Below are 15,205 nucleotides of genomic sequence, written 5' to 3' on the forward strand. Positions count from 1 at the left end.
CAATATAAATTTATTACGGATGGACCAAGTCCAATCCAATCTAATAAATATTTTGGACCGGATTGATCCAATCCAATATGTCTTGTTGGTCTGTCCAATCCGTCTAAATTGATTTTGGACTGGACGAGATCCATATCCAAAACCGGTCCATTGACACCCTTACTTAAAAGTGACTTGGACCATGCAGTAATAAGGTTGGTATTGCCAAAAGCTTAATTTAAACATAAGTCAATGAACATTATTTCAAATATATTAAAAAAATTGAGTATAGTAAAAATGTGAATATATGCTTAAATATGGAGAGTAGTAAAATTAAGAAGAACAAGTTAGAATATAAAGCCATATAAAAGAACCTAGGAATAACTCTAATAAGTGATAGAATGAGATAAAGTAGATCAAAAGGGTATGGTTATGTGCATAAAAGACCATTTATGATACCTGTCGGAAAGAAGTGACATGTGGCAAGTTAAAGGTGCTAAAACAGCTAGGGACAAATAAAAAAGGACTTGGGTGAAAATAATAAGAAATGATTTAACTACCCTAAATTTTACCATGTATGTGCCACTGAATAAAACAAAATGGCAAAACAAGATTCATGTAGTTGATTTAATATAGTTGGTACAAGGCTTAAATGATGATGATTTGAAATTTTATCATATATAGTGCATATTAGGAAAATCATGAAGCCGAAAAAATATGATACCAGATAAGTGGTGCCGATTAATTGGTTATAAGTTTTTCTGATATCATGTCTTTTTGTATCATAGTTGAACCATGTATATAATATTGAATTTGAATTGGGCAGGCCAAGCAATAAGAACTCAAGCAAATCTGATCATCCCTATTGCTAAAAAGTATTGATAGAGTGGATCCATGTCAATTTAGGTTTGCCTTGCTCTTTGTTAATGGTTTTGACCATCAATATTACGTCACGAACTCCCACTCAATCTATAATGAGTTTGAATCTGCTCCTCACAAAGTGCACTCCACACCGACCTCGTGCATTAGAAACATTTTTCATGAATAAAAATTTATAATTACGGAAATATTCTAGATGCACGGCTGAAACATGTTGTGAGGTTGGTGTAAGTGTGAGGAGCAAATTCGAATTCATACGCTCGCCTAGTTCGGGCCTGGGCCCAATGACGCATTTATAGTCCATATGCCATGTATATTTTGTGGCCCAATCAAGCCGGGCTAGAAAATGATGATTGATGAGTTCTACTTTTATACGGATCGTTTGATAACTGATTGTTGAGACGTCGGAGTGACCACTTTTATCCCTCATCATTTTACCATTTTATCCTATTGTAAAGTTGTCACTTAACAAACGGTCCCCATACAATGCGTAATGGACGTAAACAGAAATGCAGGGCATGCGCAATGCGCATCCCGCTTATGATAAGAACGAGTATTAAGATTGTAATCAAATGTCATCATCATCTCTAATCACCGTATCTATACTTTAATCAAATGTCATCATCGCCTCTTATCACCATTTAACCTCTCACAGACAGAGACATAGATAGAGAGAGACAGAGAGAGAGAAGGTGAGAGAGTGAAAAGAGCAGAGCTGCAGAGCTCAGATGTTGACGACTGTGATGACTGTGAGATACAGAACAGGGATGGGAAGAACATCTGATTGAGCTCGTTTTTGTTTCCAGGTGAATGTTAAAAGAAAGGTACGACGGAAGTTCGTTCTCGAATTAGAATAACTGGTTATAGAGATAGTCTTATAATTAGATCTGTGTGGATTTCTATCTCCTTTAACAGGTCTCTCCTTAGATCTTCTTATCATCATTTCATCTCATCCGCATCTCTAGCTTTATGTGCATATTTTTCTTTTATTCTTTGTTTCCAGTTCGTCTCTCTAAGCGCCTGTCAGTTTCAGGTGATTTGGAGGAGGAAAGAAAAACCTTGACATTTAATTCCTTTTGGACTAGTTTGAAGATATTAGTGCATCTCTTCATCCAGCAACCCTAGATTTCTTATTCCTAGTGCTTTTTTTTTTGTTTCCTTTGCAGTGTATATTTTCTTATTGCACCCCTTTGAGCTCTCCAGCAAATACAGAGTTCGATCTTTTGAACATAATTTCACTTGTTTTGCATTGTCGGTGCTCTTCGCGGGAAGATTTAGCGCTACATCCTTGGTCTATAGTTCTCTCTTTTGCTCACTTGGTTGTAAATTTATTTGTTACATTTACCCTGATCGTTTGAGATTCCAGCACCATTGGCCTAGGGTTTCTGTGATCTGGAAAAAATGTTTGGTCGCTCGTCGTTCTCTAGATCCGGAAGTTTCCGGCCGGAAAACTTGGGGCAAAATGCACTTGCAATGATTGGAAACCTCTGCTTCGCGCTCTTCGTACTGGGCGTCTTAATCTTCACTATCATTGCTGCAACTTACCAGCCCGAAGACCCTCTTTTCCATCCCTCAACGAAGATTACCACTTTCCTTACGTCCACTTCCAATGCCACCTTCAAATCCGACGAGACTGTTGTCAAGACCGGTGAGGACTTCGTCGGTACCAATCAGACCGAATTTGCCACTTTCATAAACATTACCGACGTTGCTCTCCCTGCCGAGGAAGCTTCTCCTGATTGTTCGGGTGACATGGATAAGCCGATCGATTGCACAGATCCTGAGATCTTCCATTTGATGATGAGAACTGCCATAGAATACTTCAAGGATATCCATTTCTACCGTTTTGGGAAATCTGTTGCCGGATCCAATGATAGCACTTGTGACATGGCATGGCGGTTTAGACCCAAGGAAGGAAAAGCTGCTGCCTTCTACAAGGACTATCGAAGGTTCGTCATCTCTAGGAGTGAAAACTGTAACCATACTGTGATTGGTATAGGAGAATATCACTCGGGATTAAATGCCAGGAAAAAGAAGAAGCATCAGAAACCTGGGTTTGAGAAGCAGCAGCCAAAGCAGCAAGAGACCATCAATCTGCCTGTGGTGGGGGAAATTGTAAATGACTCTCTCCCTGTTATTGAATCTGAAGGGTCATTTAGCCGTGGGAGGTATCTGGTTTACACTGGTGGTGGAGACAGATGCAAGAGCATGAACCATTACTTATGGAGTTTCTTGTGTGCCCTCGGTGAAGCCCAGTACCTGAATCGGACATTGGTTATGGACTTGAATATTTGTTTGTCTTCAATATACACAGCGTCAAAACAGGACGAGGAAGGAAAAGATTTCAGATTTTACTTTGATTTTGAGCATTTGAAGGAGACAGCATCTGTCCTGGACCAGAGCCAGTTTTGGCAGGACTGGGGAAAATGGCAGAAGCGGGATGGATTGACCCTCTATCTTGTTGAAGATTTCAGGGTAACACCAATGAAGCTTACTGAAGCGAGGGATACTTTGATCATGAGGAAGTTTGGGTCCGTGGAGCCTGATAATTACTGGTATAGGGTGTGTGAAGGAGAGACTGAGTCCGTTGTCCAGCGACCATGGCACCTCATCTGGAAGTCTCAACGGTTAATGGACATAGTATCAGCAATTGCTGCAAGATCGAATTGGGATTTTGACTCTGTTCATGTAGTCAGGGGAGAGAAAGCAAGAAACAAAGAACTTTGGCCAAACTTGGAAGCCGATACTAGACCTGAAGCAATAATGTCATCTCTGCAGGACAAGATTGAGGATGGGAGGAATCTATATATTGCCACTGACGAACCAGATACTTCTTTCTTTGACCCTCTGAAGGACAAGTACAGCACTCATTTCCTTGATGAGTACAAGGATCTTTGGGATGAGAACAGTGACTGGTATTTGGAGACCACAAAGCTTAATAACGGGGTTCCAGTGGAATTTGATGGTTATATGAGGATTTCAGTTGATACAGAGGTATTCTTGAGGGGAAAAAAGCAGATTGAGACTTTCAATGATCTCACAAGTGACTGCAAGGATGGAATTAATACATGCCACCCCCCGACTGCTAATGCTTAAACTGCGGTTTGTATGCCCTGTACTGTCTATTTCACATTTCTACATGTATCTTTAAGTTGTAGGGAAGCAAATAGAAGTATTAACTAGTAGGATCTTGGTAAGTTTGTTGCAATTGCGTAAAGCACTGCATCTCTCTGTTTACTTTGTTGTTTCTCTGTACCAAGTAATATGACTTGACTGCCATTGTGTTTTTTGGTGACAAGTCATAAATCATAATTCTGTTTTTTTTTAACATCGTTCATTACCATCATCTGTTATTCTTTAGGTTTTACCAATTCTACATACAAGCCAAAAGAATTAAGGGATTATAGGGGGAGTGAAAAGAAGATTGAAGGATAGATTTTGTGGCAGAGAGCTCAAGAATCACTGACTGGTTATAGATAATGCAGTATTAAACTATTAATACCAAATTGGGATCCTCTGATATCAATCTATAAAATGAAAGATCAAGACAAATTGATCCTCTCTTTGAATGCACGGAGAGGATGGAGCCCACTTTATAGCACTTCATAGGACTTGTCAGGATGGATACCACTTTGGTAGAAACTTTGAAAATTTTAAAATATATTTTTTTAGAACATATATAAATAAAGTGGTCTTGCTCCACATAAGCTTTTCCAGGCTATTTAAACTCATCAACAATGGGCAACTTTTAATACGCATCACGATGGTCTCTTCTAGTATTTCAAAATAAACCAAAAATTCAATTGATATATTTGGGTTTCTAATGCTATAAAGCTTAAACAATTTAAATGGTGGTTATTTCAAAAAGTATAGTATTAGTAGTATTTATGGTTGATATAGATTGTGTTTGGTACTATAGGCTCAAACATTTGAAGAGGCAATGGAAAGGCGTTTTGGCATGTAATTTGTTTGGTTGACTAGGAATTGAACAAGTGTTTTGAACAGCATTGTGTTTGGTATTGTCATTGCTACCTATAATGTAAAATGTTTAAATGAAATGTTTATATTCAATGTCACACTACCCTACTACATTGACTCTTATCCAATTGTCAAATTTAAAGTTATTGCACAGATTAATGTCTAAATACAAATCTAAGGGTTCTAGAGAATAGAACCAAAAAAAAAAAAAAAAACTGTTTTGGAGGTAGGGTTTATGGTTATTGGATTGTATAATTCCATCTCTGCTAGTATTCAGTGCATTTTCAAGTAAAAACGTTTTATGACTTTTTTAACTCAAAAAAGTCTCAGTCACACACACACCGAAAAATAATATGATGCTTAAACTCAAAATGCCCCGGGATGTGGCAAGTTTTCAAATAGAAACAACCACAATACCAAGCATCACCATAATGAATAGCCAATTTTTTGGGTGGAGATAAGGGTAGGAGTAACCCATTGAATTTTTGGATTTAATCCGTCTCTATTTTACCATCTTTAAAATAAAGAAAAAACACTCTTTAAATTACAAGTTATAAACTTACAACCCCGCCAATGATACTGAAAATTTTTGTTATAAACAGATTATCTGTTTATTAATTGACTCGGAATCAGATACTCTCCTAGTTGAATTCAATTTTGATAACCAACCCAATTGGTATGCATTCAAATTCAAATGGGTTTCTGATTGGCTAAATTTTTTCAACACACATGCGTGCGCACTCACGCACAGAGTATGTGAATGTGAGCGAGAGTTTGAGTGAGTTTGGGCCCTAGGAGTCAAGGGCCCATTTAGGGGTGCAAATGGATCGGATCCGATCCTATTTGGTCGAATTCAGATCGCCTTTGTTCGGATCTTCTAATCACCCGTATCCGATCCAAAAAAATCTGATGCAATATATATATATATATATAATACATATATATATTATTTATTTATTTATAAATATTTTTTATATTATATTTTTATAAATTTGTTATATTATTTATTTTTTATAAAAATCTTGTATATATATGATAAAATAATTAAAAAATACTTTTATTTTTTGTTTTTACTTTATTTAAATTAGTATATTTTATTTTTCTTTTAATAATTTATTAATTTTTTTTTTTAAATTAGATCGAATCAGATCCGAAAATCCAACTTATCGATTTCTATCTAAACAAATTTTCAAATTGGATCAGATCCAACATGGATCGGATTTGAATATACTCTAATTAGAATCTGATCCGATCCGTTTGCATCCCTAATTAAACTTATTAACGCCCACAAAAAAGTGATAACCAATCAACTGGTACAATTGGGTAAATGGCCTTATATTGAAGTGCCAATACTCGTAACCATAAATGGTTAGTTGCTTGTGATTCATGGATGAAGGTGATCTCTATAACCATATAGCTACAAGAGAGGTTGGCAAGGCAAACAGGTGCGTCTACAATGAATTAATTACATAAACCTATCAAGAGTAAATGACAAAAATGGTTGGGCTGTTTGGAAGTTCCACGTATATGACAATATTACGATAAAAAGAATTAATTGCAATCAATATTTCTTAAATTAACAAGACAATTAAAAGACTAAATAGGGTAACGCGTCATATGTACGAAGCTTCAAAACAGTCCATGTCTTTCACCAAACATCCAAGCTTTTCTCTATAGTAGTGGGTGGCAGAAAGAGCCAAATAAAATGAGAAGGTAGGGGCCACGTGGTGGTTTTATTAACATGATAAGCAAAAATACCTATAGCCTAAACAGGGATTATCATTCTTGGCCTGACCCGGAAAACCCGGCGAGGCCCAGCCCACAAATTTTCAGTCTTGAGTCCAGAGTTTTGTGTGTAGGCCCAGCCTGGGTTTGGGCCCACATCAAACCCAAAAAATCATGGCCGGGCTTAGGCTTAATACTTTAAGCCCGGCTTAGTTTAGTATATAAAATTGATAATCTAAACTAAATCAAGCCTAGCAATTAAACGAGACTTATGTCTTATTTTTTGTGCCATAGACCTGAAGCATAGTTAAACCTAGTTTATTTTTTACTTGTTTTTCAGATATTATATCTTTTCTATATCCATGTTATTTAATTTAAAAAAAATAAATAAAGAAATAATTATATTTTTATTATTTGATGTCATGGGCCCAAAATCATTAATCATTAGGCCCGAAAAAAGCCTGTAAGTCCAGGCCGAGCTTGGACTTACAATCTAGGCCCAGGATACCGGCCGGGCTGGTCCCAAGCCTAACTTAATGTCATTATCATTAGTGCTAAACCAGGCCTGGCCCGTATGGATCCATGATCACCCCTACCCATAGGGATGTAATTGGATCCGATTTATATTGGATCTTGGATCCAAAACCGACATATTGGATTTCAGATTCGTATTTAACCCTGCCTTCATAATAACAAAAAATTAAAAAGATTAATTATTTTTAAGACACACACAGATATATATATATATATATATAATCAAACCGCATGAGGTTAAATCTACATCCATATGATTAATGTAAGCCTTGTTTGTTAAAGTGATAAGTTATATATATATGGGTAAATGCATTTATTGAAGCAAATGTTTTTCAGAAAACACTTGCTCGCATAAGTGCACTTACTACTGTTTTTTGTTTTTAAAGTAAATTTATACCATAGTTTTTAAAAATGATTCGGAAACAGAACCATTCTGACCACTGGTTTTTGGGTCGATGGTTCAACTGTTCAGTTCAAACGGAGAGTTCGTTCTAACAACAAAAATTAAAAAATAATAATAATAAATGGTCAAAACCGTTGAATAGGTCAATGATTCGACTGCCCGGGTCAATAGGTCATTGACTGATTCAATAGTTTTTGGACAGAGATCAAGTTTGGGGTAAAATGGTACCGGTTGCCTGAACGGTCCAACCATCTGAGTCAACAGCAAGCCAAAAACCATGATTTATACAATGACCATTTGAAAGTGTCATTATTAAAGGGACAATATTATCTCGTCATGTGTCATGTGTTATCACGAGGGTATTATTTAGGTAAATGAACCGCTTGAGAATCATTGACGAAATACTAATATCAAAACACAAATACAGGTTTCTTTCATTTAGGACCCACTAATTTACAAAGCCCCATTGGATAACCCTAAAAATAAAAAATTAATGTACTCAAGTTCTAATCAAGGATTAAAATATCAATATGGTATGCCCAGTACGGGGCGTGTATCGGTATGCCACCATATTGATGCGTATGCTGATACTGCATGATACACATCAACGGTGGCATATCGAACCTTTGTTTGAAAACTTCAATATTAAAAATGCAGTTAGCACAACTTGAACCCAAGACCACAACTCGCCTAGTGCTAATTAATATTCCATCTTTAACCTAAGATAACATTTTTTTTCATGTTAATAAATGGAATACATTAACTTTTATTACTTAATAGTTACATAAAATCCCAACAACTAACATGCACTTATCTTCAACAACTCCAATTACAAATTAAAAAGAATAATATTTAAAATTAATATTTTATAAACCAATAGAATAAATAAACTACCAAATCCACATTTATATCAAAAGGTTGATTTTTAATTTAAAGACATTTTAAAATATTAAAAATAGAATAATTATTTTAATACTTAAAATTTACTAATATGCACATGATATATATCCCAAAATTTTTATAAATTATTAATTAATATTTTAATTTTCATTAAATAAACATGTATTTATTATTTATAGAAATAAAAATATTATTTATAAAATATTTAAAAATGTAATATAAATTGAATCTATCAAATCCACTAATCTATATTTATATTAAAACATTATTTTTTATTTTAGAAATTTATAAAAATAAAAATATTAATAATGAAATAATTATTGTAATAATTAAAATTTGTGAATTTTCATATAATATATATCTTTGAAATTTAAATAGATTTGATATATTTTAAGTTAGGATTATATATTTTTATAAATTATCAATTAATTTTGATTTTCATTTTATAATAACATATTTATTGTTTACCAAAATTTTGAGAATTAATTTTTAGTTAACATTTTTGTTAATGTTAAAAATTATAAGTAGTACAATAGAAAAAATGATATAATAATTGAAATATAATAGTTGCCTATGTTTTGTGCCTTAGACTTTAATACAAAATAAGATAATAATGACTTTGTGTATGTATTAATTTATAAAAATCTATATAATATGTTTCTTGGAATGTTGATTGATGCATATCAACAAAATTGTATGATATTTATACATTCTGTTATATTAATTGTAATATATTTCTTCATATGTACCATCAAAATATACAATTTCATGTATTTATACATTATTTATAGCTATTTTGACATTAAACTTATTATTAATAATATATTTATAGAATTAATATTCATTTTCCTACGTATCTAAGCATTGTATCCATACATTTCTAAAACGTATCTGTATCCCACTTATCTCATAAGATACCCGACAACACTTTAATCCTTCTAACATCCAATTCTAAAATAATCATATTCAAAGTGGAATAAGGCATCGACCCGCCAATATCGCGTGGACACGGGAGGACGGACCAAACGACTTCTATTCCAAAACGTTAGAACTTAGAAGTGAGTCTCGCTGCTTTTTGAATGGAAAGGAATAATCTTCTTTAGTCTCGTTTGTGCGTTAAAAGTCCAATGAAAAGATTGCAATGTGGAACTATTCAAACCCAATACACAGGTTATCTTTATTATCTTTCTACCAAATGCAGAGAAAAGTTGTGCTGGGTCTTCCTCCTTAAGTCAATCAATTCAATCCTTCTCTTTGAATTTAACGTCGCCACCCACTGACACTATAAACCCACATCGTTTCCCTATTCTTCCACCACCACCCAACGCCATTATCCATCGCCTCTTTCTGCAATGTCTACACCAGGGGAGTAAGGATCCTTCCTTTGGTTGTTGCGTTACCTATATTTATCGTGTTGTTATCCACCTAGTTTGAATTGATGAAATAATAGCCTCTTTTGAATGTTCACTTGATTCTCTGTTCAATACTGGTTTAATTTTCAGTTATTTGAATTCAATACCATTTTTCTAGCTTAAAGTCTCTGCAATTTTTGTTATAGTTTCTTTTCTTGATTTATTGGGTTTGGTTTCTTCTGGTTTGCAGTTTTTAAATTAAAGTCCGTAGTTAATCCTATATATGTAGTGTAATAGGATCCTTCTTTTCAGGTTCAGCAATTTCAGTTCTGTTATCAATGACCACTTCTGGATTTATTTTCTCTTTAAGTGTTACTTCGTTTGATATTTCAATTTTTTTTTTTATTCTATATGACATAGACATTCTATTTCTTGTTCTACAAGTTCCCAACATGCATAGTTGTGTTGTCCTGTAATTCTACTGGTTAATTGGTATATCTTCTTACTGGGTTTTCTATTAGAGGTTTACAAACTCCATTGTTTCAGTTTTTCTGTGTTTTTTGGACACTTAGACCGTTCCATTGGCTGTATGATGGTTACTTGATAAAATTGAAATCATTTCCACTCCATCAGGTCTGCTTAGTTTCCTTCTGTTTTGCTTTAGATACTACCGATCACTGCCGCCCGTCAGTAAGACTTATGGAGTAGCCTGTCTGATGACTACAAGTGCTTTCTATCTCCAACTTTATGATCCTCTTAACATTGCACTATTTTAAGACCGTGTTCTGAAAAGTTTTCAGGTAAATTCTGATCTTAGAATAGTTTGTGATCACATGTACAAAGAACACAAGTTTTCATCTAGGTTTCAAATTACACAAAGTTGCAAATCACAAGAGCACAATGTATAATAAGAAATAATATTGAGTATTAAGTTGTCTGGAGAAGTTTTAAATTTGTTGAACATGTGTGATCACAATATGGTGCCCACTTGCTCTATTGATGCAGGTATGGAGGTTCATTACAAACTTTTTCTTCCTTGGACCATTCTCAATTCAATTTGCAGTGCGTCTTCTAATGATGTAAGGAAAATGTCCTGATCCTGTAATAATTTTTGCCTTTTCCAATTGACTTCATTTGGAACTTCAATATTTGTATTATTCAGAACTTCATATGAAGTATGAAACTCCTCTGGCCAAGTGGAAAGAACAGTTTATGTCAAATATGTTGGCAGAAAACCATTTAGTCTAACGGAGGCTAGTATAATATAATTGGGTTTCTGTAATCTACATAATATACAAGTGCATTGGATTAATCCATTGATTCATCTCTCCTGTTCATAGTGCATCATCAATCTTTTCTGTGCATTTTGTTTAAAAATTAAACAGAACATATCCATGGCAATGGCTACCTTCCTCTAGGATTTTAGATCATCCAATCATTAACTTCTCACATGGTTCTAAACTCTTCTCTAGCTTCAGCAATGCACAATGGCTTCATATTTATCCTAATTGTTACTAGCATTTCTCCCTTCTTCTGTATATGCTCACTGCATTTTCAAGAACATAAATTACATTTTCCCTTTTTCATGTATCTAATACTTTAGATCCTTGACCATGTAGAGCAAGATATGGTGTTCTTTTAGAAAAGGGACCTTTCGATAAAAGAACAGCAGATTTTCTGTGGATGATGATCTTTGGAGCTTTATCTCTCTTGGTAAGCCCAAACAGAACTCTCTCTAAGGAAATCTGAGGTCAGTTGCTTTCCAAAATAACCATTGGTTGTGTGCAGAGGTGGAACTGGAACTGCCACCATCTCATGAATCCCACCTAGGAGATGTTCTATGCCTAAATTTGACCACATGAATCCATTTACCAGTTATCATAGTTATCTATTTCTCTAGCAAAGATTTTTGAACTACCAACAGAAGAATATGACCAATATACAGCCATAAGCAGTCTATAGAATGAACTTAAGTGGGTCAACTCTGGCATAGAAGATCTCCAAGGCTGAACCATTGGAATCTTGTAAGCCATGTGATCTTGGATGGATTTATTTTGAATAGTATCTTATGACATTGCTGCTTTTAATTTCTTTCATAAAACAGTGACATTTATTGACATACAGTAGCCCATATAATAGGTAAGTGCTGCTGTTCCATTTTTATGGAATACCTTCATGGGAGTTTCTTTGGTCTTTATGCTTGTCTACGTTTGGGCTCGGGAGTTCCCAAATGCAAAAATCAACATCTATGGCGTTGTGACACTGAAGGTACGTAGAAATAAATGATTTTCATGTTCTATTGGAAAATAGAGGCCTTAGTTCTGCAGGCACATCCCATGGCCAGAACTCACACCTTATACTTCAATTTCTTATATAATCTGTCTTTATGGATGTTAGTCAATTGTGTTTATCTTTCCTCTTATTTCTGCAAATGTCTGAGTAATATTTGGAGGACATCTTTGTTGTCTCTGTTGTACACTTGACACTCACTTAACAAGGACAGGATCCACCATTAACTCGTTTCACTCAGGATCTTCTACTCATCAATACAGTCCAATTAACTTTCAGTTAATAACCATCTGTTAGCCATTGCCTCACACCTAGTACTACTATTTAAACTTGACATATGTCCCCAATTCAAAAATTAATAACTGAATGGATGATCATTACCATTGAATTTCAATTTCTTTCACAAATATTTTCCTGATTCAGAAATTATAATCATTCTATAGTTGATTTTTCTCCCCAAGAATTCTCTAAGAACCTCTTTCTGGTGCATCTCACTCTCTGCTACTGGTCATGTTCATTGCCTTAACCCTTAAGAGTAAATAATGATTTAACTCCTTCTAGGCTGAAGTTTTTAGAGTTTGCACCAAGTAATAAACATGCATGAATATAATTGGAATTTATAAATTATCAGTATCTTAAAATAGACTTGCTTAGGAAATTAAAATGGGTGGTATTGAAATTGTGTTCTTCATTCTCCAGCATCAATTCTTGAACATCTAACATGCTCAGTTTCTATAGATTGCAGCAACTAATCTCTGGCTTGTAGGGTTTCTATCTTCCTTGGGCAATGCTTGCACTGGATTTGATCTTTGGGAGCCCATTAAAGCCTGATATCCTCGGAATTGTTGTGGGACATCTCTATTACTTTTTATCAGTGATCCATCCTCTTACTGGAGGAAGAGACATCTTAAAGACTCCTGTTTGGGTGTATCCTTACTATTTATTTCACCAAGGTTTTGCAGCAAAGTAATGTTAAATTCTTTTTGATCTTCCTATATATATATATATATATATCAAAAAATTCCTTCAACTTTCTGTTTCTCTCTTATTTTTATCAAAGCAAACACAGCCTAAGAGATTTGAGAAATTATCTTATTACTATTTCATTCTTGTTGGAAGCTTTCTTTTTAGTACAAGAGGATGTTAGAGTTCTTAACACATTTGCAGTCATAAGGTGGTTGCATTTTGGGGTGAGGGAGCCCAAATTAACAGCCCAGTGCAGCCCAACAAGAATGAAATAGTAGTAGTAGTAGTAGTAGTAGTAGGAAAATGTAGGAAAAGAACATTTTCTTTCAAACCAAACCTTGATTATACATGGCTTGAAGTCCTTAAGGTTGCGTTGGAAACGATGCAAATATGTAGAGTGTAAAATGGTTCATATAAATTGTAACGTTGGGTTAGTTTTGCATTGACAAATTTACCTTCTTACCAAATAGACTTTTAGCTAAGGATTAAAGTATCGGTGTCAAGTATCGTATCGAAAAACTTGGATACGCATGCGGATACGGATATGCTTTGGAAACGCATAGATACGAACGAAACATACAACTTGGATACACTAGAAAAACACATGTAAATTTCATAAATACATTAATAGCACTAAATTTATGGTCAAACAGTCATAAATAATGTATAAATATATAAGAAAGTGTACATAAAAATATATCATACAATGCATTAGTTAAGAGTCCAAGATGGACTTATTATATTTATTGTAATTATTATATCAATTATTTTCTATTTTATTATTTTTACATTTTAACACTAACAAAAAAAGTTAACCAAATATTAAATTCTCAAATATAAATTAAATTATCATTTAATAATTTATAAAATATATATAATTTTAACTTAAAATATATAAAATTGGTTAAATTTTCTAAGATATATATCATATGCAAATTCATAATTTTTAATTATTAAAATAATTATTTCATTGTTAAAATTTTTATTTGTATAATTTCTTTTGAAATGAAAAATCAATTTTCCATATAAATGTAGATTAATGGATTTGATAAATTCAATTTAATATTATATTTTTGAATATTTCGCAAACAAAGTTTTATTTTTTGTAAATAATAAATATGCTGTCATTTAATGTAAATTAAAAGATTAATTAATAATTATAAAAATATATAAAATTTGTTAGATATATATCATGTGAAAATTTATAAATTTTAAGTAGTAAGGTAATTATTCTACTATTAATATTTTATTTGTATCAATTTCTTGAGATTAAAATCATCTTTCGATATAAATACTTATTTTGTACATTTAATATAAATATAGAATTAATAGATTATTTATTCCATTTGTTTATAAAATATCACAAATTAATTAAAGTTATTTCATTTAATGATTATTTATTTGGATAGGCATTAATAAAAGTTATTTCATTAAATATCACAAATTATGGCATTGGCCAAGTGGTTTGACGGAGAGCTTTAGGGCCTTACACTAATAGCGCGGAATTTGACTTTTTTTAATCGAAGACACTATCGTATCGGTCGGTACCGTTGTGTATTGACCAATACAATGCGATACCACTCGATACGCACTTATGTGCGATTATAAGATACGTTTCCATTCGTAATGTATCTTGTATCGCCCTAATCCAATACCGATATAATACACCCCCGGACGTATATCATATCGATATTTAATTCCTTGATTTTAGCTATAATGGATGCAAACACTAATTCCAATAAAGCATATGCCTTTTTTTATCAAAAGCCCACGTGAACCGGCCGATTCCCGGTTTGCTGACCAAAATCAATGGTTTTGGGGGAAAAAGTGATTTTGGAGGAAAACGGAACCGGTCAGATGACCGGTTCCCGGTTTTTCTGGTCTGGTCTGATTTTGAAAACAGTGATGCAAATACTAATTTCAATAAAGCATATGCCTTTTTTTATCAAAAGCCCAATGGAATGCAAATTTACTTCTTTTTTTATTGATATACTTTTACATCTTATTATCAATGTAAATATGCATTAGAAAATGTGTCTTTCGTTATTTGTCAATGCATAAATGTAACGTTGTCAAATACAAGCAAAAGTGTACCAGAGTGCAAATTTATACTGAATCAGAATTTACACTCTATTTGCATCGTTTCCAAACGCAGCCTAAATGAAAAATGAAACAGTTTTATGAGTTACAATGGAACATA

At 33.5% G+C, this 15,205-nt stretch overlaps 2 protein-coding genes across 4 annotated transcripts; both read left to right on the plus strand.

The window, feature by feature from the left end:
• The first annotated feature begins 1,494 nt into the window (after positions 1-1,494).
• LOC104610461 (uncharacterized) lies at positions 1,495-4,186 on the plus strand. The gene is made up of 2 exons (XM_010277080.3): positions 1,495-1,682; positions 2,025-4,186. The coding sequence occupies exon 2, from the start codon at positions 2,260-2,262 to the stop codon at positions 3,952-3,954; it is 1,695 nt and encodes a 564-aa protein (XP_010275382.1). The 5' UTR covers positions 1,495-1,682; positions 2,025-2,259; the 3' UTR covers positions 3,955-4,186.
• Positions 4,187-9,474: 5,288 nt separating this feature from the next.
• On the plus strand, positions 9,475-13,447 carry LOC104610462 (derlin-1-like). 3 transcript variants are annotated; one of them, XM_088886840.1, is made up of 7 exons: positions 9,475-9,568; positions 10,415-10,550; positions 10,756-10,829; positions 11,370-11,463; positions 11,890-12,018; positions 12,806-12,966; positions 13,207-13,447. In XM_088886840.1, exons 3-7 carry the CDS (start codon positions 10,825-10,827, stop codon positions 13,406-13,408), a joined length of 591 nt encoding a protein of 196 aa, XP_088742966.1. In that variant the 5' UTR covers positions 9,475-9,568; positions 10,415-10,550; positions 10,756-10,824; the 3' UTR covers positions 13,409-13,447. The 3 variants fall into 3 exon arrangements, with proteins under 3 accessions (XP_088742966.1, XP_088742964.1, XP_088742965.1); XM_088886838.1 differs by having other exon boundaries at positions 9,549-9,767; XM_088886839.1 differs by lacking the exon at positions 9,475-9,568 and having other exon boundaries at positions 9,774-10,550.
• Positions 13,448-15,205: the final 1,758 nt, after the last annotated feature.

Source organism: Nelumbo nucifera, chromosome 1 (genome assembly GCF_055504915.1).
Source record: "Nelumbo nucifera cultivar China Antique chromosome 1, China Antique-T2T, whole genome shotgun sequence".
Lineage (NCBI taxonomy): Eukaryota > Viridiplantae > Streptophyta > Magnoliopsida > Proteales > Nelumbonaceae > Nelumbo > Nelumbo nucifera.